We start from the raw sequence: 25,813 nt of genomic DNA on the forward strand, positions 1-25,813 counted from the left end.
CAATGTATAATGTTTTGTGTGTGTGTGTGTATAAAAACAACGTCTGTGGTCAAGATGTGTTGAATCAGTACAAGGAAGCAAATTTCTCATGAAAAAAAAAATTTGTACTTGCTTTTCTATTAATTATTTAACCAAATAATTTGGGCCCCTAGGGTGAAATGGCGTAAGGAAATCCTTAGATCTCCAACCTGAGACTATCTGAGTGGAATAATTCAAATTCCTTCTTAATAAATGGCAAACCAAAGACTGGACAGACTGGAAATGTCAAAGAATGTGTGTGGAGCTGGACTGAGGGAGCTGAATGTGTCACTACCATCCTTCCGGACCACGACTGCCAGTCTGTGTGATTTCAATGTTCCACTTTTTTACAAATGAGAAGACCCTGGATATGAAGTGCAACAAATATTTATAGAAAGCCACTTTTTAGGAAGAAATCTTTTTAGATATTCTATAACATTACTGTCTTTCAAATCAATACATAACTGGCTAATATTCCAATAGGAAAATGTGCAAAGAACACAAAAGGTTAATTCACAAGAGAAGACATCCAGATGGCTGATAAAAATATAAACCAGCTCACAATCCCGCTAAACCAAAGAAACACAAATTAAATCAAGTATAAAATACCACTGATTTTTTAACCTACCAAAGTAAGCTTTTAAAACGTTATAAAATTCAGGTTTGGCGAAGGCATTGTTAAATGGGTGCTCTTGCCACTGACAGGACAACAAATTGATAGAAACTTCCTAGAAGGCAGTTTGATTCTAGGTATTAGGATTCTTAAAATGTTCATATGTTTAAAAGAAAAATATAAAATTTTATTAATTTTTCCTAAGTGTAGAATTATTTATACCAGTATAGAATTAGAAACGATGTAAACATTCAACAATAATATAACTTCATAAATTATGATATAGCCATGAGTGGAATGCTCTGCAGCCGTTAAAAACAGTGTTTTCAAATAATCTATAACTATATAGGAAAATCTTCACAATGGACCAAAAAAAAAAGGGCAGGGCCCGAAACTGTCCATATAGTTTGATTCAGGTTTTATAATCTCACACACCAATACAAAGGAAAACACACTGATATATTAAGTGTAAGTGTGATTCTCTCTGAGTGATTATCATATCCACTTAAAAAATGTTCCTAAATTTAAAGAATCTTAAAATCTTAAGATCTTTGGATTTATTTTTAAATTACAGTAAAAATTTGAAACATACTTTGTGTACAGGTAAAATATAACTGCTTTGTATAAGTTCCTTACAGCTGCCATAACAAATGACGACAAACTTGGTGACTTAAAACAACAGAAATGTATTTTCTCAAAGTTCTGGAGACCAGAAATCTGAAATCAAGATGCCAGTAGGGCCATGCTTCCTCCAAAGGCTCTCAGGAAGAATCCTTCTTTGTCTCTTCCAGCTCCTTGTGATTCCAGCCAGTCCTTGGCTTGCGGCTGCATAGCTCAAATCCCCACCTCTGTCTTCCCATGGTCTCCTGGCTTCTCTCCAAGTCTCTCCTCTGTGTCGCTTATCGGGACACTTGTTATTAAATCTAGGGCCCGCTCACTTAATCCAGGATAATCTCAAATTGGCATCCTTAATATAATTAAATCTGCAAAGACTTTCTTTCTAAAAAATGTCACATTCACAGGTTCTAAGGGTTAGGCAGTAGACTTATCTTTTGGAGGACTACCATTCAACCTGGGGTAGGAAGTGGGACTGGACTCTGGAGGCGGGGCTCTGACACTGACCAAATTGAGGGACTAGCAAAAATAGGTCTGTGGCAGAAGCACCTCCCCCTAAGGCACGCCCAACAGTGTGCTGTGTCAGTTTATCACTGCCATGGCAACACTCAGAGGTTACTGCCCCTTTCCATGGCAATGACCTGCTAACCTGGAAGTTACCTCCCTCATCTTAGAAATGTCTGCATAAACCACCCCTAAAAGTGGGCATAAATATGAATGCTTCACTATCTCTGAGCTGATGCTCTGGGCACATTGCCTATGGGGTAGAACCTCTGCTGCTGCTGTACACCACTGCTTCAATAAAAGTTGCAGTTTAACACCACTGGCTCACCCTTGAATTCTTTCCTAGGTGATGCCAAGAAGGCTCCCAGGCTAAGTCCCAATTTGGGGGCTTGCCTGTCTTGCATCAAACCCACTATATACCCTAAGATGGTGGTTTTACTTACAAATGTCAAATACATAAAAAATATTTGTGTTTCATTTACGACTTTTTTAACTGCAAGTAACAGAAAACCCGACTCAGGCTGGATTTAAAAAGAAAGGAAATTGTTGGTATATCCAAATATGCTGCATCTGAGCAGGCTGCAGAGTCTAGGAACCAAACACTATGGCTAGGACCATTTTTTGCACTCTCTGTGAGTCTTAGCAGATTTATTCCTTAAAGATGGCCAGCTGGCTCTGGCTCAGTGGGCTGCTGGACCTAGCTCATATCAACTATTCAGAGGAAATTGTTAAATTTTCAGAAGTTTTGTGAATCTATTGCTAACACAGCCATTATTTGAAAACAATAAATTCTGTAAGGTTGCAATTCAATAAATTATATTTTCAAAATGTAATAAATACTTAACATTCATGTCTTCCTATTTTACATTTTACTATTGTCTATGCTCTTGAGGTGAGTTTCATCTATTGTACTTATGTCTACGGTGGAAAGACTATAATCATTGGCAACATTATGTGAGAGCTTGAAATCAACATGGTGGAGGTGTTCCACCAGGAATTGGCAAATGCTACAAATCAGAGCTGTTTTTTGAGAGCCAGTTGTTAAACATTCACCACCACGCCACCATTCCAGCTGCCCCAGACTCACAGCCCCTCAGGTTCAAGTACAGCAGGATAAAGACGGCACCCTCAAAAGTAATAAGATTCACCCTGATTGGATATTTTGCCCGTCTTTCCATCTCTGAGCCGAAGACCAAAGCCAAAGGAAAAGTGATAGCCTGTCCTCCATCCTGGAGCTATGTTAGCACACACCCAAACCTATATATTTAGGGTGATCACTCCATGACTATCAGGAGATGTCACTGGAAGAAGGGAAAAATGGCTGCTGGGGAAACGTCAAAGTATATCCGCCATAGTTGTCAAGCAGTTGCTTACACATGGTTTCAATGTCTCCTCCTTTCATTCCTCATTGATAAGAGGCACATGGTTCTGGACCAATGAAGCTCGCGTAAATGGGGTGAGATGGGCAGGTTCTAGTGCAAGATCTCTTCTCGATAACCCCCTAACCTCTCTTTTTGGTAGCATGATGTCCCCACTCTCCTCTCCCTCAGGTCTGTTTTTTTTTTGTTTTGTTTTGTTTTGTTTTGTTTTGTTTTTGAGATGGAGTCTCGCTCTGTCTCCCAGGCTGGAGTGCAGTGGCCGGATCTCAGCTCGCTGCAAGCTCCGCCTCCCGGGTTCACGCCATTCTCCTGCCTCAGCCTCCTGAGTAGCTGGGACTACAGGCGCCCGCCACCATGCCCGGCTAATTTTTTGTATTTTTAGTAGAGACGGGGTTTCACCATGTTTGCCAGGATGGTCTCGATCTCCTGACCTCGTGATCCGCCCGCCTCAGCCTTCCAAAGGGATTACAGGTGTGATCAGGCCTGGTTTATTAATGCTCACAGCTTGGCTCCAACTTAGATGAATGGAGCATACATTTATAGGTTGTGTAGGTTCCTGCCCTGAGATTTTTTTAAAAATGAATGTATTTCTTCCTTTTGAGGGGTTCCTAGTCAAGTGGAGGAGGCGTATACAAATAAATAATGACCACATGATGAAAAGTGTGCTTTCATAGACATGTGGAAAAGCTGCACTGACAGCTAGTGGGGAAGTTCAGAAAATTGGGGACAGACTCCTAGAGAAGAGGACATGTGTGAACTGGACCTTTACATCCAAATAGGAGGTTTCCTGTGTGGCTAGAGAAGATGTTCCATTCCAAAGGAACACAGAGAGCTAAGGTACCACAAGGTCACCTGCGTTCCTTTACGCCACCTTTCTTCCAACACCCTAGACACCCCAGGAAGATTTCCCTTCCTCTCTCACTCTCTTTACCACTCTGAGCCAAAAGTAGAACTCAAACATGGGAGTCACACAAAAGCACCGCTGGATGCAGCCTGGCGTGGAGGATGAAGAACACACTCGGGCTTTAAATTGAACACACAAAGAGCCTGGGCCATTGGAAAGACCCACAGGCACCTTGGAAATCTCCAGCTGCCTCCACCACGACATCAGGTGAAATCCATTCCTCTTTGAGCATAAGCATTCAAGGCCAACCATTCCTTGCTTTGTTAGCTTTTCTTTTTGGCTCAATGACTGTATCAGCACAGAATCATTTTCTATTTTCATCGCTAGGGCAGACGTTTCTCCAACAGTCTTTTGAGCCTGGGGACCAAAGCACCATTTATAGCTTTGCTTCTATGGGAAAAAGTGCTTTTAAGTACCAAACAACCGAACAACTGACTTACAAATAAATGATTAAACTCAACTGCCCTTAAGCAATGAGCTTCCTGTAATGTTTTGCACAGTTCAGTACCAAAGGCTAATGTGTGTGTGTATGTGTGTGTGTGTGTGTTTTAACATTTCTAAATATGGGCGCCAGGTGTTGCATTTTCAGACTGACCGAGTCTAACTTTTTTCTTCTTAAAGCAACAGAGTCGTTTTTTTAGTGAACATGTATCTGTTTAAAAGGAAAGGTGAAAGAAACGGCAGGGGCCACAAAAGAAAAGCGACACTGAAAGATATATTTGCACAATATAAGAAAAGAGGTTAACTTATTTTTAAAACTTTATTATTACAGATTAAGGCAAGCCTCCAAGCATAGGGAAAGTTCAGAGATCAAAGCCTCTTGCACAGCTTGGTTTTACTTTGAGTCCAGCAACTCAAATATATCTCCACGAAGAGGTTTCTAGTCCTTTCAAAGCAAGCCCAGATGAACAAAAATTTTAAAAGCACGCAGTGAAGATAGTACATGAACTGTGTCCCTGATAAATCAGTATCAGGGTGACCCCATCAGAAGGAGTGACCATGCAAATTGCCTTTTTGCATCGAAAGAAGACGACAGGGCTTAGTGCTTGATTCATTTCAGTCTCCCACTCCTTGATTCCTCTCTATCTCTTTTCTACACCCTTGACTGATCTTCTGTTCTCAGTCTCTTCATTTCTCTCTCACTTCCTCTAACAACAGCATATGATATAGTGAGGATTAGTACTCCCAAACCAAGAAAAAATTAACTATAGTTTTTTTTCCTTTCAAAACAAAACCACTTCTTTACTGCTGTTCTTTGGAGATTCTTGACCTTTGTGTATACTGGCATGCTGAAGCATTTTGCCCTGTATGCATTGGTATATGATTTTTCTATATCCTGGAATCGTAGGTATTTTAATCATACTGATAACTATCAAACTTTTAAAAACTTGCTTGTGGCCAGGCATGGTGGCTCACGCCTGTAATCCCAGCATTTTGGGAGGCTGAGGTGGGTGGATCACCTGAGGTTAGGAGTTCGAGACCAGCCTGGCCAACATGATGAAACCCCATCTTTACTAAAAATACAAAAAATAAGCTGCGCCTGGTGGCAGGCACCTATAATCCCAGCTACTCGGGAGGCTGAGGCAGGAGAATCACTCGAACCTGGGAGGCAGAGGTTGCAGTGAGCCGAGATCAGGCCACTTCACTCCACAGTGAAACTTCATCTCTAAATTAATTAATTAATTAGATTAATTAAAACATAAAAACTTGCTTGTGCTTTTGAACAACGTCCAATATTTCATGGAGAGCAGGACCGGCTACATATGTTGTGAGATCCAGTGCAAAATGAAGACGAGAGTCCCCTTCTTCGACTTGTGAGACAAGGTGAGAGTCTTCTGAATGTAGGGTCCCATGTGACTGCACAGGTCCAGGTCCATGGAGTGAGCTCTGCGGGTGGGTTTTTATTCATGAGAGCACACACACACGGACACACAGACAATTCTCTAGACTAGTATAGAATTAATCAAAATTCACCGTGACAATTAAATCGCGTGACCCCCACCAAAAAGGCCAAAGTATCCCGTGCTGGTTTCCAGTATACTTCCTGAGAATTCACTAACCATCACTGACAGAGAGAAAATATTGTTGTAATTCGTTACAGCACCTGGGCCAACTGATGAGTGGGGTGTTTTGGGTAACTTGTTTACAAATTTTTAAAACTTAACAAGCATACACAAAATGTGCTGAACAGAAAAGGAATTTTAGAGCCACCTTTCCCTCAGGGCTGTGAGCATTTGTAATACTGTGTGTGGAGGGTTCCAGTGCTGGGAAACATGATTGACAGCAGCCACCATGTGATCGACTGATGACCTGACTGACGGATTGATAAGGCCAGGCTTGCAGAAAAGAATTCTGAAGAGCAGGTTTTTCTGGTTCCAACAAATTAAATCACAGTCACATTTTTCTTCAATTAGTGACCCATATCTGTTTTCACTTTCTTCTGGACCTTCTGCTGGTCCCATGGATGCCCCCTCCCCCTTTAGCCCCTACTCATTGTCCCCACCCCTTGTTATCTGGACACTTTTCCTTCCCCTGTGATAATGGAGTCATTATCCCATGTCCTTTCTTGCAAACTTGACAGGGTATTAGAGGCATCTTCTTCCTCCCAGGCTTCTGTTGCCTTCAAAGTGGGCTGGAGCATTTGTCTATGGGATGGAGAAGAGCGAGTGTCCAGATTCCAGTTGCACCTCTTGATTGCAGATGGTTTCTACTGCATCTCCCAAGGGCAAACACAAGTCACCATCATGAATTTACACTTTGTCCTCAATTGCCCACTCCAACCTCCTATCTAGAGTCACATGAGCATGAGAAATGAATGTTGTCTCATTCAATCTTTATAATGCCTTGGGCACAGATGAGAAAAAGTCTTTGGAGAGGTTAAATAACTATTAATAAGAGGAGGGATTGTGATTCGATCACTGCATTAACTGACTCTCACCATTGTTCTGTACAGTCCACAAAACTTTGCAATAAAGTAAATCATAAAACAAAAGTTTAACTAGGTAATCATTATATATACAAGATTCTAAATAAGCTCATTCATTCTCCCTGTGGTTTCCCGTTTTCTACCTCCTTCCAGATCATTATTCCAAGTGCGGCCTCAGCTCCCTCTCCCTGGCAACCCAGTGGATGATTCTAACTTCCCAGTCACCTCTTTCTTTCCTACCAACCCCTCACTGCCACTCAGATGCTGTCAGAAAACACATTTAACCAAACTAAAAATAGCAAATCCAGAATATTCTCCAGCAAGGAGAAATAAGCTAACCATCTTCAAAGAAGGTGAAAGGATTTCAAGAATGGTGAAACATTCACAAATCTAGAATTGTGTTGTATGAGTTAACTGGCAATGGTGTACCACCTTGTAAAAATTCAAATAACAACTCATGTGCCTGTAGTCCTGTATAGTTTATAAAGCACTAATGCACTTTAACTGCACAGCATATTATGGCATAGATGCCATTATTAGGTCCATTTTTACAAAGGCAAAAGCTGAGGCACACAGCAGTTGCATAACTTCCCTGCAATTAGTCAATATGAGAAGTGAAGTCAGGTTTGCTAACTTAAGAGCCTGTGTTCTTTCCACTGTCCCACACAGCTATTTGTTGAATTAAATTTTCAGATCAATGCACTTTTATTTCTTCTTTTTCCAAATAGCAAGAAATACAATTCAGAAAGAGCTAAGAGCCTCGTCTAACATTCTGCAGCTTAGACATCCTCCTGCTGCCAAATTTAGAAGTCATGGGCCTTTGTGTATTCTTTCAAAAGTGAACTTGGTTTTAAATAAGTGGAGAAAATATGGATTATTTAATAAAAGAATCTAGGACAAGTAGGAAGCTACTTGGGGGAAGAGAAACTTGGATCCAATACCTCACTTGATACACAAAAATAAATTTCAGTGGATTAAAGATTCAAATGTGAAAATAAATCCCTAAAAAACCTAGAAGAGAACATTATTCCCACCCCTCACCATCCCACTCCACCCCATCCCACCCGCTGCTGCCTAGGGTTTAGAATCTCTGAGTGGGAAAGGGCTAAGTATGACACAAACAAAGAAGCCATAAAGAGTAAGATTGATATATTTGACTACACTTAAAAAATCTGCACGTTTAAAAGCCACCACCATTAACCAAGTCAGAAGTCAGAAATCAAACTGGGGGAAGTATTTGAAACTTATACGCAGGAAGAAGACTAATTTTGTCATATATAAGCAAATCACACAAATCAATAAGGAAACACCATACACCCAATAAAAAATATGCAAAAGACAGAAAGGATGATTTATAGAAATACACATAGCCCTTAAATAGACAAAAAGATGTACAACCTCACTCATATTGAAGAAAAAGCAAATGAAAACTCCATTGGGATAGCTTCTTCTACATTTCGTATTTGCAAACATCCCAAAGTTTGACAGTACACCGTGTGTGATGAACATAAGACAATGGGCCCATCACCTCTCCGGTGTGTAATCTGAGTGCAAACTGGTATATTGTCAATGGAGAACAATTTGCAGATTGGCAATAGCTATACAAATTTAAATGCACATATAGAGGATTTAGGCAAATTATCTGTCATCAAAGTGCCATTAAGTGTAAATGATGGAACTTGGATTTGACTCCAAACCCCATGCTATTGGCACAGCCCAGAGGTGGAAGACTACACAACCAGAGCAGCCCCTACCTACACATTAAACAGCTATTTAATTTGTACCTATGAATGCAAGTAACATTTTCCATTTTTAATATTTAAATTTTTTATAGACTTAGGGGGTATAAGTGTTGTTTTGTTACATGGGTCTAATGCATAGTTATAAAAAGTCCAAGCTTTTAGTGTAGCCCTTACCTGAATAGTACACATTGTACTCATTCAGTAATTTTATAATATCTCCCCCTCTGTCCCACACCCCTCCTAGTCTCCAGTGTCTATTATTCCATTCTTTAGGTCCATGTGTACACATGATTCAGCTCCCACATATAAGTGAGAACATGCAGTATCTGACTTTCTGTTTCTAAGTTATTCATTTAAGATAATGGCTTCCAGTTCCATCCATGTTGCTGCAGGAGACATAATTTCATTCTTTTTTTTCAGGGCTGAGTAGTATTCCATTGTATATATTATATATATCACATTTTCTTTATCCAATCATCCATTGATGAACACTTAGGTTGATTTCATATCTTTCCTATTGTGAATAGTTCTGCAAGAAACATACTATTGTAACACCTTCAATTTTTTTTTTTTTTTTTTTTTTTTTGAGACGGAGTCTCGCTGTGTCTCCCAGGCTGGAGTGCAGTGGCGTGATCTCGGCTCACTGCAAGCTCCGCCTCCCGGGTTCACGCCATTCTCCCGCCTCAGCCTCCCAAGTAGCTGAGACTACAGGCGCCCGCCACCACGCCCGGCTAGTTTTTTGTATTTTTAGTAGAGACGGGGTTTCACCATGTTAGCCAGGATAGTCTCGATCTCCTGACCTCGTGATCCACCCGCCTCGGCCTCCGAAAGTGCTGGGATTACAGGCTTGAGCCACCGCGCCCGGCCAACACCTTCAATTTTTAAAAACAGATTTATTTTTTAGAGCAGTTTTAGGTTCACAGCAAAATTTAGCAGAGGTAAAGAGATATCTCATATACCTTGTGCCCTCACAAATGCATAGCCTCCTCTATTCTCAACACCCCCACCAGAGTGGTACATTTGTTACAATCGATGAACCTACACTGATACATCATTGTCACCCAAAGTCCGTAGTTTACGCAGGAGGGTTCGCTTTTGGTGTTGTATACTCTACCTGTTTGGGTAAACATATAATGACCATTATAAGTGTCATACAGAATAGCTTCACTGCCCTAAACATCCTCTGCGCTCTGCCTATGCATCCCTCAACATCTTTAATTTTCATGCTAAAATTGGAAGAAAAGTGTTTATTATGTATGTTTTATGTGTGAAGAGGCTGCAGCTCAGAGAGGTTAAGTTTATTGCCCACAGTCACATAGCTGCTAAGTGGTAAAACCAGGCTCAAAGCCAGGGTTAGCCTTTCTTTCTACAGAACTGCTGCCTCCAACAGCTGCCTCTGCCCTGTGCATGCTGCCCTCTAGAATCCAAAAAGCTCTGTAGGAGGAGGGACCTGCGTTACAAGATACTGGTCCTCAAGATTTGTTGGTCAATGAATGAAAGGTGTAATTCTGATGTTCGCCTTTGCAGATGAAGAGAATGCTGCCTTCTTTCTGCAAAAAGAAAAACAATTACAAAGCAAAAAAGAAATCAGTGAAGGCTAAAAGGAATATTAAAGTCTTCTGAAATAAAGTTATTTATTCACAATAAAATACTCCAGACTTTCTCCAACAGGGCCTTTGCTTTAGAACCCAGAGGCCTTTTAGGATAGAAAATGCTGACACCAAATGGTGACAAGTAGAACTCCCATGTCCGGGACAATAGAAACATCTGAAATGAACACTGCTGTGTCTGGCCAGCTCACTGAATGGCTGCACTTGTTCCCAGAAAAATTGTCTTGTCAACAGCGCCCAACGAGTTTCATTTTGCAACATTTCCCACACATGTATGTCAGGATTTGCTCCCAAGAAGCCGGCATTCCTTCTCTGCCACCAGAATCCCAGAACATGCCAGGTGCGGCCCACTGTTGGCTGCACTCCCTAAGTGCTAGTTTTCTCTGCCTTGGTCTACAGTGGGTGGATGTGCATATCCACATATGCACAGGCAAATGGATGTATGCATGTGTATATTCATAAGCTCGTGTTTCAGGGTCCAAAATCCCTTACCTTTCCTTATGTGTACAGAGAAAATGTGAGCTTTGTTATTTTGTCTATAGAAGAGCTGATTTTCTTTCTTCTTGCTGGGATGTGGGAAAAGAACTAAAGCTTAGTTCCATCTTGCCATTTCAGTCCAATTCAATAATTTTAACTGTCCCATCAGGTAACTCAGTTTTCTCTGCTTGGATAATTCCAGGAAATGTAATATCTTTCAAAGTTCTGTCTCCTCCCTTCAAGATGGTACCCGGGATATGGGAGAAGCATGTGGCTATTTGTCCTTGTGGCATTGTGGAACACTGTCTTGTAGGTTGGCTGGTGAAGTGGAGCTGGTACTCAATGGGAAGGCAATACCTTCCAATGCCCTGCTTTCTGCCACCTGGCAAGGGCTTAGTGGTACAAGTTTGAGTTGTCTAGACTATAGAGGAAAATGCCCCACCAATTAAAAGTAGTTATTTCGTTTAACAAACCCAAATATCAGTAGAGAGTAGGGAAAGAGTCTATGCCTCTCTATCTTTTTAGCTTTACGTGAAGGAGGACAAGTGGAGTTATCCATCTCAGCCATACTCAACAAATATTATAAACCAGTGGTTTTTCAAGGTTGGTGGCACAGGAGGATAACTATGGAGTTTGTAAAAAACATGGATACTCTCCCCCACCCCCACCCCCACCCTTTGGGATTCAGATTCTATTAGTGTGCAGTGGAGCCTGGTTACTGATATTTTAAAAACTCAGGTAGTTTATTGTGTAGCCAGGGTTGTGAACCAAAGTTCTATGTAGAGAACAAACATGTATGTAACAGTGTATTCATGTAACAGGCAAACTGGTTTTTTGTTTGTTTTTGCTTTGTATCCATTGCTCTGGACTGAATGTTTGTTTCATCCACAAATTCACATGTTGTTGCCATAATCCCCCATGTGAGATTAGGAGTATTTGGAGTTATGCCTTTGGGAGTAATTAGGACATGGGTGTGGACCCCTCCTGAACGGGATTAGTGCCCTGAAAGGAAGAAACACAAGAGAGATGATCTCTTTCTCCACCATGTGAGGATACAGCAAGAAGGTGGCCATCTGCAAACCAGAGCGAGAGCCCTCACCAGGAAACTTATCAGCTGACACCTTGATATTGGATTTCCCAGACTTTACAATGGAGAGAAATATGTTTCTATGGTAATTTTGTTATAGCATCCCGAAGTGACTAAGACACCCTGGTGATCTGGGAGGCTCTAATGTGTGGAATTTACCTAGTTTTCCTGTAAGAGCTGCCAGCCTCCTCTTGGATTTTCCTGGCACTCTTCCCCTTCTCTCCCTATGCCCCCCTTCCTAAGTTGTCTGAGGCAAACCTCTTCCTCCAGTAGATGTTTTTCTGTTGGACACTCTTCTGCCCTTTCTAATAGAGCTGAGATTTACTAGTAGTACATAGGTTTACTTCCTCTGAGACTAAGTAACCTGCTCTCTCAGAAAGCTTTGGAAAGGAGCTAGGCTCTTTTTCACCAAGTTAAAACATTTTGGTTAAATATAATCACACCATTTAGCACCTAATTATAAACTATTACCCCACAACTTAAAAATATTGAATATGAGATTTTCTGTTATTTTTAAAAGGTAAACAATTACTCACAGACCTTTATAAAAAAGATTACTATGTTAAAAGTGAGTCCCCACTTCCCCCTACCCCCATCAAATTATTCTGACTGAAAAACACATGTTTAAAATAAATGTCTCAAATTCGTTGCATTGAGAGCTGAGTTTGGTACCAAATTCACAATGTGACATTGTTTCTGCTGGGCCGTTGAACCCCTTTTTCCTCCCAGGTGGTGATGAAAGACTTTCACTTCCTGGCAAAGAATAAGAGAGGGTTTTGGCTGCATCCCCAGCAAAACCAGCTTTCGATACATGGTTTGGCACAAATACTTGTGGGCCTGAGCTCTCCCCTTCTATGCATTAAGGGTGTGTCATTGACAGAATTGTCACTGGTCTCTCTGGATGGAAGAGGAATGGTGTTCACAGCCTATGATTTGGGCCTGTCATCTATGGACAAAGACATGTGCTAAGCCCTCTAAGGCATACAAAGAAGGTTACACTCTAAATGGGAAGACAAGCCATACTTGTGTATATAAAGGAAGGTGGTCAGGGGCAGAAGGCAGCTAAAATAGGGTAAGTATCAACAATGTGTTCTTAGGGTGAGTTCCCAGGAAACCGGACCTGAGATGGGAATTTGTGTGCAGAAGTCTATTGGAGATGCCCTTGGGATCATCATCTATGGGGGCATGAAGGAGTAGATTGAGCAGAGAAAGAGTTGAACCACAATTTAGTTACAGTACAGATCTCAGCCAATCTAATAAGATGCTCTAGAGTTAGGCTGGTCTTTCGGAGTTGTCACCCCTTGAAACGAGATGACCTGGCCTTTGTAATCTTCCCCCGATCATTAACCATTAAGTGGAGGCGCCTGTGCTTAGGCAGGTGTCTCTTTTTGTCAGTGAGCTATCACCTCCTAACACTAAGCCATCAGCTCTGCCATTGTCAGTGGCAGAAGGAATGGTGCCTCCCTCCTGAAGGGGGCTCTGGGCAGCTCACCACAGCATCCACTACAGTGGGGGATCTGTGACCTTGAGGATAAATGTGGTTTTTTTTGTTGTTGTCGTTTTGTTTTTTATTCTTTGTTCTAGAGTATAACCTTCTTCGTATGCCTTAGAGGACTTGGCACATGTCTTTGTACATAGATGACAGGCCCAAATTAGAGACTGTGAACACCATTCCTCTTCCATCCAGAGAAACCAGTTACAAGATGGAGTCTTGCTCTGTTGCTCAGGCTGGAGTACAGCAGTGTGATCTCGGCTCAGTGCAACTCCACCTCCTGGGTTCAAGTGATTCTCCTGCCTCAGCCTCGTGAGTAGCTGGGATTACAGTTGTGTGCCACCATGCTCAGCTAATTTTTGTATTTTTAGTAGAGACAGGGTTTCATCATCTTGGCCTAGGCTGGTCTCAAACTCCTGACCTCAACTGATCCTCCTTCCTCGGCCTCCCAAAGTGCTGGGATTGCAGGCATGAGCCACCGTGCCTGGGCCAAGGATAAATGTTTATAGCACGAGGTAAAAAAGGTACATTACTAAGGCACTGGGAGTAACTGGGGAATCTGAAGCATATTGTTATGATGAGTCTCTATTTGCTATTCATTTCACTCTGATAAGACTGTCTCAATCCCCTAGTGTTATAAACACTACAAATACTACTATAGCATAAAATGCCCTCCGTAAGATCCAGTAAACAATAACTGAAATATTTAACTGACTCTTTTCAAACCATAAAGGTCAAACACATTTCAAGTTTGGTTTAATTGTATTTTACAATTTTGGTTTTATAACCCAAAACTATTGTTTTCCAATTCACTGCCTAAATAATTGTGAGATTCTCTCCGTCTCTCTCTTTATTTATTTATTTATGAAATAAGATCTGGCTCTGTTGCCCAGGCTGGAGTGCAGTGGCACAGTCATGGCTCACTATAGCCTCAACCTTCTGGGTTCAAGCAATCCTCCTGCACCACCACACTCAACTAATTTTTTACTTTTATTTTTGTAGAGACAGGGTCCTGCTTTGTTGCCCAGGTTGGTCTTGAACTCCTGGTCTCAAATGATTCTCCTACCTCAACCTCCCAAAATGCTGGGATTACAGGCATGAGCCTGGCCTCAATTTTTTTTTTAAGGTAGACTTTTTTTTTCCAGTAGTTTTTGGGGAACAAGTGGTGTTTGGTTAGGTGGATAAGTTCTTTAAGTGTGATTTCTGAGATTTTGATGTGCCCATCCTCTCTCCTTTTAAAATGATTTCTTTATGATCTGCCTCCTTGGTCTGGCACATTTATGCCTGTTTCCATCACTACCATCATTGGTTTCTTTCAGATCTTTGCTAAAATGTCATCTCCTCAATGAAGCCTAATTGGATAATCTTAGACTGCCACCCCAACCCGATCCTGGCATGCCCTGTCCCCTTTATTTCTCTCTACAGCATTTATCACCATCTGGCCTGCTTGAGATTCTTGAATAATTTTATTTATTGTCTGTTTCCTTCCAGTAACAGACAAGTATGTAAATCTCATGAAGCAGGGGTTGTTTTATTCACTCTGTATTACTAATGCCTAGAAGTGCCTGGCACATAATAGGCACGTAGTCAATATGCATTGAATGAATGAATGGTACCCGTTGAGGCTTCCATGGTTCTCTTCGGGCCATTTGCAATAGTGACCCAGCTGAAGTAGCAGCTTCAGCTCTCTGCACCTTCAAGGAGTCCCGTTCTGGACCATGGTACATTCACTGCAGGGCTGCCCCTCTGTGACCCTGCCTCAGGCCTGCCACTGTCCTGCTCAGAAGCTCCCATGACTTCTCAGTGCCAACTCAGGCTCTGGGCGGTCTGTGAGGTCTGCTCCAAACCTGGCTTCTCTCCGTTTCCCCCATCTGCTCAAATCCTTCCAGCCCTCCTGGCCCGTGACAGGCTCCCTCCCCTGTGAGTGCCCTTCCTGCCACCTTTTCCCGCCCTCCTCTGAATTCCTCCAGCAGATGAGTGTAAGGGGGCAAGCTAAACATCTTCCAGGGCCTTCTGAGGAATGTGAGGATAAATGGTAAAGCACTTCACAAAGCCTAACATCTTTAGAGATGACTGTTATTACCAGTATATATGATAATATTATTGTATCATAAACTTCTCAATTCAGTTATATATGTCTGGAAGGTTGGAGCTAAAGCATCAAGTCAGATTCTCCAGTTTACCAGTAATAAAGCTGATCTTGTGACTCTGGTCACAGTGGTGTGCTGGAGTCAGCTGATGCCAGCTCACAAGAACTCATGGTCAAATGTTCTGGAACTTTGCAAGCTGGCTGCTAAACATTCACATGCACCCCACTGCCAACAGACCCATGCTTGTTTCGCACTCAGTTCATAAGCCCCAGGAGAGAAAGATGTGTTTAACTGCTTACCTTAGAGACATTATCAGTCAAGAACAAGAATTAAAAGGATGTGGTGAGAGAAGTGAAGGAGCAGTTCGGGGAGTGATGATGAGTAGTTCTGTTTTAGGAATTTTGAATAGTATTTTTCAGTGGAATGTAAATGGGTCTGGTGCTCAAGAGAGAGAAATGGGCTAGAGATAAAGATTTGGAAGTTATGGGATATTGGCAGGACTAGAGGATTTTACCCCCAGATACCCAGGAGCCATGGCCCCAACCACTGATCCACAGCACAAGGTCTATCATCTCGCCCAGGCTCTGTTCTCATTCTCTCCAGTGGCCCCAAGTCACATCTTATTATAATTGTCTCCTGATTGCTTCCCTTCTTTCTCCCTCACCAATTCACCCCATTCATCATTGCCTGATTAATTTCCCTAGGGCACCATTTTGGTCACCTTCAGTGTTTGCTTAAACACCTTCGACAGCTCCTAACTCTTTGCAAATAAAATCCCAACTCTCCTATTCAAATTTGTCCTTGAAGCAAATCCCTGTATTTTCTCCCCTCCATGCCTGATATTCATGCTGTCACCCATAATTTTGTATACAGCTAAGTTTAATAAACATTTTGGAATAAAGACTAGAAGTCACAAATAAGCTGCTGTTGTACATCAATTCCATTGTTCTAACTATCACTTCTTACCTTGTAGATGAAAGTGAACCCCTGTTATAACTAAAATTTCTTGTTCTTGTTAGGCACCCAACATGTATAGCTACCAAATGCTTCTTAACGGCAAGAAACAAATTTTCCAAGGTTTATTTTTCATTCAAGACACTCTACACATGTTCCTGGCAAGGCAGTTCTAAGCTCCAGAAGACACTTGCTGCCAAGAACCAAACACAGCTGTTCAGGCAACAGAGGAAGCTGGTGCTCGGTGAAAAACCAAACCAAAACAAAACCCTGCCCGCACATTTGAGGATGGCACAGGTCCCAGATCTACACCTTGAAATGAATAGATGATACAAGATATTTGATATAAAAGAAAATCAAAGTACCGGAAACAGAAGTTTTCTCTCTCAAACTGACTTCCTCCACTGTGCACAGAGAATAACAACAGGACTCCTAAGGATAAAAATAATGTTTGCTGATGGGGAGAGGACTGCTTCTCCACTGAACCATAGAAAACCTAAAATTCTCCCCATTGCTTCTTGCCCCATACACTTGTACTCAATAAAGATCTGTAAGAATGATCATGTGGAGACTAAATATTACCCAAAATGGAAAAAATTTAAAAACAATCCCAAACTAAGAGGAGCAGTGGCTACCTGGGAGCATCAGCATGGAGACCAGTGAGCTGCTGTGTTCTTTGTTTCCTCAGAGCCATCATCACCCGAACAGGCAGGAGCATTGGTCACATCTGCCAGCATCATGGTGTTGGCAGCGTGGAGGGGAGGACAGAACAGTGGCCCAGCTCCCATGTGGACCAGGCAGGCAGTTGTCATGCTATCTTATTCATCACTTATAATGTGAAGAAGTTGGCACTATGACTGCTATTTTACATGTTAGAAGCTGTGATCCCCCCCATGGGGTAAGGGAATGGCTCAAGCTCATACATCTGGTAAGTAGCAGGAGGTTCAGGCTTGTGTAGCTCCTTAGGCACCAATACTTCCAGTTGCATTCAGAAGGGTGCTATAGGTGTTCTACAAAACAAACAAACAAAAGGTAAGCACGTTGAGAATACAATGGGTGAACACAGTTTATTACAAACCTTTAATGTTCTAACACACATTGTATAGAGTTTCTCTGGTTTCTCTACACTTAATTCACTACAGAATTTTTGTTTTGCCTGGAACACTTCATGGGACCAGTGTTCCCATGAATCATTGCAGGACACCCCTCTGGTCTCATTAGAGTCCTAGGTCTGTTTTATTTTTTTGTCTTGTTTTATTTTCTTTTTTGAGACAGAGTCTCACTCTGTTACCCACGCTGGAGTTCAGTGGCATGAACAGGGCTCTCTGCAGCCTCGACCTACTGGGCTCAAGTGATCCTCCTGTGTCAGCTGTTCCTAAGCAGGCCTGGCACCACTTTTGGAAAAGTCTAGGGAAAGCAAAAGGCCATTGGGAAGGACTGTGACAGGGTTACCTACAAAGTATATGGGAACACAGGGAAGGGGAGGGGGAACAAGGAGAAACCTGGGCTATTACAATAGCAATGGACAGTTGTGGCAACTTGCATGCCAGTGCTCTTTGAAGTGCTTTAGTCCTCATAGGCACCTGTAAGATAGAAATCATTCTAATCTCCATTGCAGAGATAAAGGAAATGAAACACAGAAAGGTTTGGTAACTTGCCCAAGGTCACACAGCTCATAAATGTCTGAGTTTTGATTTCAGGTCGTCTGGTTCCTTAACACCTGTATTCTACTTGCTCATATTGAAGGGACATTTAATTGGGAATGTTTAAGATGGAGAAAGGTGGTCATGGCAGAAGATTTATATCACAGTTGCCCAAACAGTGTAAAAGCTTAATAACAATATCAACGGCCAGGTGCAGTGGCTCATGTCTGTAATCCTAGCACTTTGGGAGGCCAAGGCAGGTGGATCACCTGAGGTCGAGAGTTCGAGACCGGCCTGGCCAACATGGAGTAACCCCGTCTCTACTAAAAATACAAAAATTAGTTGGGTGTGGTGGCACGGACCTGTAATCCCAGCTACTCAGGAGGCTGAGGCAGGAGAATCACTTGAACCTGGGGGGTGGAGGTTGCAGTGAGCGAAGATCATGCCACTTCAGCCTGGATGAAAGAGTGAGACTCCACCTCAAAAATAGATAAATAAATAAATAAATAAATAAATAAATAAATAAATAAAGTCAACTACATTTGAATTTGAATTTGTTCTTCAAACACTTACTAGTCAGCCTACTTTACCAGGTACTGTACTATGATGCTGGAGATTCAGCTGTAAATACAGCAAGACTTATAGTCCAGCGTGGAGTATACACAAGGGATTAAATCATTACAACACAGGATGGCACATGCTTTCATGGGCAGAGAGGCACAGAAGACTGTGGAATCAGGAAAGGCACCTGACTCACACTTAGGTTAGCCCTTTGATGCTGTATTAAGGATTTTTCACTCTAGATGCTGCTCAAAAGGAGGAATGGATGATATGGAGATGTTTCAGAAGGACCACACCTTCTTGTCCACAGATCCACAGTAACAGCTTGGAATTGTAGAAAGGCCCCAGAGTGGCCTGAACACTGCACACTGTGGTCCTCCTTTTAAAGGTTCTTCTCCAGGAAGTGCAGGGCTCTGGGGCCTCCCTGCTCTCTGCCCCAGGCTTAGTGCAGATGTAGTAACAACCCTTTTAACTGGGAGTCTCCACAACCATCAACCAGCATATCATGTAATCCTGGGTGTGGCAAGATCCCATGTGCTCCCTTGCATTTCCAAGCCCTGCTGCAGTTAGGTGGGACTGCGTGACTAGTTCTGGCCTATGGGCTATGACCAGCAAGAATGTCTATCATTTCTGAGACAAAGCTTTTAATTACTGATGCAAGACATCCTCATCTCAGTGCTCTCCCCGCTGCCATGGTGACTGAGATGGGCTCATAGCTCAGGTGGTACAGGTACACAAATGTGAAACCTCCAACAGCCTGAGTCTTGAATGGAGCAGAATTCTCCACCAAGTAGCATAAGCAAATAAACTTTTCTTAAGACACTGAGATTTGGAGATTACTGACCAATCTAGTAGATCAAGGAGAGTGCTCAACGTCTGATGCAAAGAGCTTCGGAAAATTGTTGTATAGTAGGAAGAAATCAATTCCTGCTATTGGCAGCAATGCCAAAGAGGATAAGGGAACTCTGTATAGTGTTTTGTTATTTTCGAGGCACTTCATGAGCACGATTTAACTGAGTTCCTGAAAAGGCAATGAGACATCTGTGTTCTCAGACCTTATTTCACACCTCCCTTCACCACAGGGGATTGGTTTCACTACGTTAATGGTGGCTGAAAAAGCAAAAAGAGGACATTGAGGTAACTCAGAGAAAGAAACTGCAAGAAGCACACTACACCACTGGGCTGGAGCAACAAAGGGATGGAACCGGGATTGCTGAAAACTGGAAGTTTGGAGCAGGGCTCCCATGGAGCTGGAACACAGGTCTTTAACAAGGAAGTGCTGCTTGTCGCCCTGGTGCCATAGAAGTTCATAGGGAAACCTCTGCCGAGCTGGGACTCAGACCTTTGAGGAGATGTCGCTTAGCTCGTATTGATACCTCTGAAGGGTACAGTAAGGCTGGGTCTGGTTGTGCAGAAAAGACAAAAAGAAAAAGAAAAAAGCTAAAGACTGGAACCAACCACTGCTGTCTGAGTAGAGAACCATTACTGCGAAGACCCTGACAGTAGCAGCAAGCAAACAAAAAAGGTCAACTCTTTCCTCTTATCCAGACTTTTGGTCTCCCTCTGGTATCGCCATTGGCAGAGCCTGACATAAAGTCAGCTGGCAAATGAGAAAGAGAATTTGCTAAGTCCTGGCCTCAACCTCATGGAATCCACCACAAAAAAAGGTAGATTTGCAGCCGAGAGATGATAGCCTGATAATCAGACAGGCATCAGTACATTTGAAATTTTTGTTGGTAATCTATTCAATACCAGTGACCCAAAGCAAATTAAATATGACATTGGATGATTTCATAGTTTTATAAAACATATATATCTGATTTCAGATTGAACTGGAATGTCTCTGAAGACAAAACATAAATGACTATGAACTGACATTTATTGAAAGTGCTACCTTTGTGTCATGCACTCTGCCCAGCAGGTTATGTGGGCTATCTCAGTCCTCATTTTACAGACGAGGTAAAGCTGAGGCTTAAAGAAGTTAAGCAACTTGTTTTGAAGCTTCAAAGCAATAGAGACAGAATTTTTATGGGCAGCCTGACGAAGCCTGAGCTATTAGCCACATCTCAGTACTACCTCCCCATTCTCTTTACTGCTTAGGTGGCGCGCCTTTACCATTAGGTGGCTATACCTTGGGAATGAACACAACAATCCCAGATTCTTGCTAGAATGGTTTACATACTCCCTGCTGCAGCACCATTTGGCAGCTACAACTGCATTCTAACATGAAGCATTCAGCTCTTCAGTAACCAAACACCTAATAGTGAGGGTCAAAATGGACTCTCATCTCCCAGTTGATCTCTAGCAAAGAGTCATAGTATCTGGGAATTTCAGAGCTACATTATAGGCCCTTACCAGATGTCTGAATTCCCTTCTGTTACAGCTCAATAAACAGTTATCCAGCACCTGTTTGAATACTTTTCATGACATGTAACATACCACTGTATAAAGCTGCTCTCTGTATATTTTTAGACAGCTGAGTTACTAAACAGTCCTTACTTGAGGAGAACTGGAATCTATTACTCTACAATTTCCACCTGAAGATTTCTGATTTTGCTTTCTTGAGCAACAGAGTGCTTTGCCCATAACTTAAGGCAGCTGTCACGTCACTCTTCCCCTAGTAGGGTTGTGAGGTGCTCATATGCTTTTGGAGATAGCAAAAGTCTCAAATAATATGGCACAGACAGCCAGGCATGGTGGCTCACACCTGTAATCCCAGCACTTTGGGAGGCCAAGGTGGGATGATCACCTGAGGTCAGGAGTTCGAGACCAGCCTGACCAACATGGTGAAACCCCGTCTCTACTAAAAATACAAAAATTAGCCAGGCGTGGTGGCATGCACCTGTAATCCCAGCTATTCAGGAGGCTGAAGTAGGAGGATCGCTTGAACCCAGGAGGCGAAGGTTGCAGTGAGCCGAGATTGTGCCACTGCACTTTAGCCTGGGCAACAAGAGTGAAACTCCATCTCAAAAAAAAAAAAAAAAAAAAAAGAGGGACAAAGGGTGAGCAGAGCTCAGATTAGTTATTGGAGAAGAGGAAGGCTCCTTGGTGGTTAAGAGTGTGTCTTTTAAAATCAGACAGATCTGAGTCCAAATCCTAGCTCAATCATCTCTCAGTTGTGACAATTCAGTAGCTCTGTGACCTTGGGTAAATTGTTTAGCCAAATGAGAAAGGTAGGACCACCTGACTGTGGTATTGTGAGGATCCGGTCAGCTAAGGCTGGTAGGTGCTTACCTTGGCCATGTAGCAGATGCTCAGGAAATGAGATCTATAGAGTGTATTAATGAAAGACAAATTTAATTTTGCACATAAAGTTATGAAATGTCTCCTTATGGCAGTGAGTCTCATCTAAAAGTCATACCATCCCACTGAAGAAGACCTATGTTAGGGTTTATAACAGACTACTCTCTGGACAAACTTAATCCACTTAAAAAAACTAATAAATGTATACAGAATTTGGAATCCAAAGAACTGAATTCAGGATCTGGTTTTGCCCCTTATTCTGTGATCTTGAATAACTGAGCCTTGGTTCTCTTGTTTATAAAATGTTCCTATGTAAGTGAACAGGTGGTAAATGCCCACCATGAAATACTATGGAGCAGTTAGAAGCAACAGAACAATTAGAACACAGACCTGGAAAGCATAGTTCCAAGTGAAATAAAAAGGTGATTGGCAGAATGAGAAATGTAACAATGTCATTTATGTAAAATCAAAACAACCACAAGCAGAATATAACACCCATGCAAATTACAGACATCTAGTACAGTGTTATGATTGTCTACAAAAGGAGGAGAATGCAAGTGAGTTGGGAGGTTTAAAAGGGATCAATAAATAAAGACCACAGAGGGGCCTCAGTACATTTAGAAACAAATAACATGCAAACGATGCTTCCCTGCCTTCCTCACAAGGTTACTCTGAGGAGCTAATGAGATTGTGCTTATGAAAACAAAGGTTAATTGACTGTCTTCATTATGATCTCCATATTGGACAAATGAACTGAACAGAGATAAAAATTCCCCATCATACTTTGGCAGGAAGCTGTTGCCAGGGCAGCACCCATGAAGCCCTGCCCTGGCTTCAGAGTCTGCTGGTGAGATGACATCAAAACCCTTCATGTAGGAGGGTGGCAGTCTCCCTCCCTTCTGGAGACACCACCTGATGGGCCAGCCAGAGGCAGCAGCAGCCTCTTCCCATGGATCCACCACAAACATCCCCCTTGAGCCCTCGGAAGAAGAGACCGCGGCAGACGGGTGCCTTGATGGCCTCCTCTCCTCAAGACATCAAATTTCAAGATTTGGTCGTCTTCATTTTGGAGAAGAAAATGGGAACCACCCGCAGAGCGTTCCTCATGGAGCTGGCCCGCAGGAAAGGGTTCAGGGTTGAAAATGAGCTCAGGTAGGACAGCGTCGATCTCACTTTGTAAATAAGCAGGGGCTTTGTGAACAGCTTCTTGGGAACCCAAGGAATCTGTTTTTTCCTCCACATGTGGAAGAGGCGATCTTCCCACTGGGAGAATAGCAGATTTGAAATCAAAGAACAACTAGTTAAGGAAAACGAGATAAGTGGGGACTGAATACAATTATATTGAAACTAGTTGACACCAAAAAATGAGATAAATTTTTATTTTTTGCTCTTCACTCCTATGAGATGCGTTATTTAGGGATGATAAGCAGAACACTAATTGGTAAATGTAATGCTGAACTACTCAATTTTATTCTTGACCAAATTGAACGAAGTATCACTGAGTTCAATAAAAAAAGTTTTGGCTACTTTGATGCAGAAAGCATGATTTGGTTGCTTGGCTCTTACCTGTACATCTGGGTGTGCTAAGGCAACTAGCATCTGTGGTGGGCTAGGATGACTAGCCAGCTTACCACAGGCACCCAGATGTGGCCTTGATCATGTTTTTCCAAAGAGCAGTCCTAGTGGGGTTCTTAGAAAGAGAGATGCTGGGTAAAGATGTATTCACTGTTAAGACAGCTCTGTCCAGGGGTGACAGACACCACACTGGGTTAGATGTAATCAGAACCCAGGTAAGGAGGTAATGGAAGCGTTTGGACCACCTAGATTGGTTCACTCACTAATCCACTCACTTTGAACAGCAATTATTCTTATTGTTTTTCTAACTGCTGTATAAGCTTTTCACTGGTCTCAAACAGATGAAGAGAAAACAAAACAAAATCCAGAAACAAATGGCATTAGAACCTTTACATAAGTGATGGTTCTGGATTAAATCGTTAAGGGGCTTGCAATGAAGGAATAATGGTTTATGCAATTGACTGCTTTGACTGTGCAGGGAATAAATTGACCACAAATTTTCAGAAAAACTATAAAAATTTTATGTGAAAAAACATTTTGATTGTAAAAATAGTCTTTGATATTTGAAAATAAAACTGACAACCATGTCATGCAGAAGAAATGTCAGCTTCCAAGTGTTGAGGAGACATATTTCAAAAGTCAATTTTTAGATATGTTCACGTTCACAACACCATGATTCATATGACATTGACTTTTCATTCATTTTTTGCTAAAATGCCCCATTCAGAAATTCCTGAGTTTCCCATGGCCTTTCTTCCACCTGATTTCTCTCTTTGCAAGGTCTCCTTTTCTCTCTTGCTGCCTCTTTTTAAACTCCTACAGCCACTGTGAATCTCATTTTCTAACATCCGTTCCAATAAAATCCTACATTTCATCTAACTGTTAAGCCTGCCTAATCTTACAGACTTACATAGAAGGTTAGAGTTGGAGAAGACAGGAAGATTATATAGGTAAAGAAGCCAAAAAAAAAGATTTCCTTTTTTTTTTTTTTTTTTTTTTTTGAGATGGAGTCTCTCTCTGTTTCCCAGGCTGGAGTGTAGTGGCACACTCTCGGCTCACTGCAACCTCCGCCTCCCAGGTGCAAGTAATTCTTCTGCCTCAGCCTCCCGAGTAGCTGGGACTACAGGCACGTGCCACCATACCTGGCTAATTTTTGTGTTTTTAGTAGAGGCGGGGTTTCACTATGTTGACCCGGATGGTCTCTATCTCCTGACTTCGTGATCTGCCCGCCTTGGCCTCCCAAAGTGCTGGGATTACAGGCATGAGCCACCATGTCTGGCCACAAATAGATTTTTTAAAAAAGAAATTAAAAGCCTTCGCAAATGTGGAACTGCTTTTCATGGTAAAGAAATCTGGCAAGGGTTACGCAGGAAGGAAAGAGCCAGAAGTGCCACTTACTGGAAAGCCCTCCATTGAAACGTCCAAGCTTCCAGCAAGAATCCACTGATTTATTATAGACACGGCAATGAATACATACATGGCAGCTGAGGCAGGCACTCAGGAAGATGATGGGAGGTAAGTTTCTTCTGTTGGCAGGACAGCTGAAGAGGCAGCTACATGCCCCAGATGCCTGCTGCCAGAGACCAAGCCCAGCTGCTCAGGAGGTAGAGGAAGCTAACTGGTGTATGGTGAGCAAACTGCTGCTGTGCATGTGATGATGGCAAAGTTCCCAGGCTGGTAGCCCAGAAGACACATTAAATACAAATGTGCTCTATGGTGCAAAAATAAACCACAGGAAGTAGAAGTTCTAGGTCTCAAACGGAATTTCTGTACATAGATATATAGACTTTAATTGGATAGAAAAATAAAAATTATTATAGGGTAAAAATCTCTAGATAAGAAATTTAGAAACCTCAAATCCTGGCTCTGAGCCTCCCCAGCCATGGGGTATGGGGCACGGTCCCCTCTCTCCCCATTGATCTTAGTATCCTGATAAATGGCCTGTCTGATGTGATCACCAAATAAGATAATGCATGTCAATGTGCTTTGATAAACTAAAACAGTTAGACAGATGTAAAGTGTCATTATTTTCTCGTGAATTGCTGGATCCCTTGACCTTTACAGCAAAACCCTAAAGAAAGGGCTCTCCCTCCACAATATGAACTAGGTCAAATGATATAAACAAATAGAACGAAGACAGGAAGGAAACCCATCAACATGTTATAAGTGGTTTTTTGGGGGTGGGGGTTAGTACGGAGAGATTATGGCTGTTTTTATTTTCTGTGTTTTCCAATATATTTATTTATTTTTTTGATACAGAGTCTCGCTCTGTCCCAGGCTGGAGTACAGTGGCGCGATCTCAGCTCACTGTAACCTCCGCCTCCCAAGGTTCAAGCAATTCTCCTGCCTAAGCCTCCCAAACAGCTGGGACTACAGGCAT

The 25,813-nt window shown here is 42.2% G+C and overlaps 1 protein-coding gene and 1 long non-coding RNA gene across 6 annotated transcripts in view; one reads left to right on the forward strand and one right to left on the reverse strand.

Annotated features, from left to right (window-relative positions):
- Nucleotides 1–9,305: 9,305 nt before the first annotated feature.
- Nucleotides 9,306–24,988, reverse strand: LOC126962106 (uncharacterized). Of its 2 annotated transcripts, XR_007728589.1 has the most exons (4): nucleotides 24,832–24,906; nucleotides 18,417–18,533; nucleotides 17,047–17,421; nucleotides 9,306–10,251 (listed from the first exon to the last, which is right to left on the reverse strand). It is a non-coding gene; the product is annotated as an uncharacterized LOC126962106 (long non-coding RNA). The 2 variants fall into 2 exon arrangements; XR_007728588.1 differs by lacking the exon at nucleotides 18,417–18,533 and having other exon boundaries at nucleotides 24,832–24,988.
- DNTT (DNA nucleotidylexotransferase) overlaps nucleotides 21,587–25,813 on the forward strand; it is a 41,274-nt gene continuing 37,047 nt past the window's right edge. For 2 of the 4 annotated variants that reach the window (XM_050802903.1, XM_050802902.1), the window contains exon 1: nucleotides 21,587–23,010. In XM_050802903.1, coding sequence (XP_050658860.1) covers nucleotides 22,808–23,010 — 203 coding nt within the window. In that variant the 5' untranslated portion in view covers nucleotides 21,587–22,807. Of the gene's footprint in view, nucleotides 23,011–24,431; nucleotides 24,949–25,813 lie in introns of those variants that run through there. The other 2 variants (XM_050802901.1, XM_050802904.1) reach the window with 2 other exon arrangements.

This window comes from Macaca thibetana, chromosome 9, assembly GCF_024542745.1.
Source record: "Macaca thibetana thibetana isolate TM-01 chromosome 9, ASM2454274v1, whole genome shotgun sequence".
Classification (NCBI taxonomy): Eukaryota; Metazoa; Chordata; class Mammalia; order Primates; family Cercopithecidae; genus Macaca; species Macaca thibetana.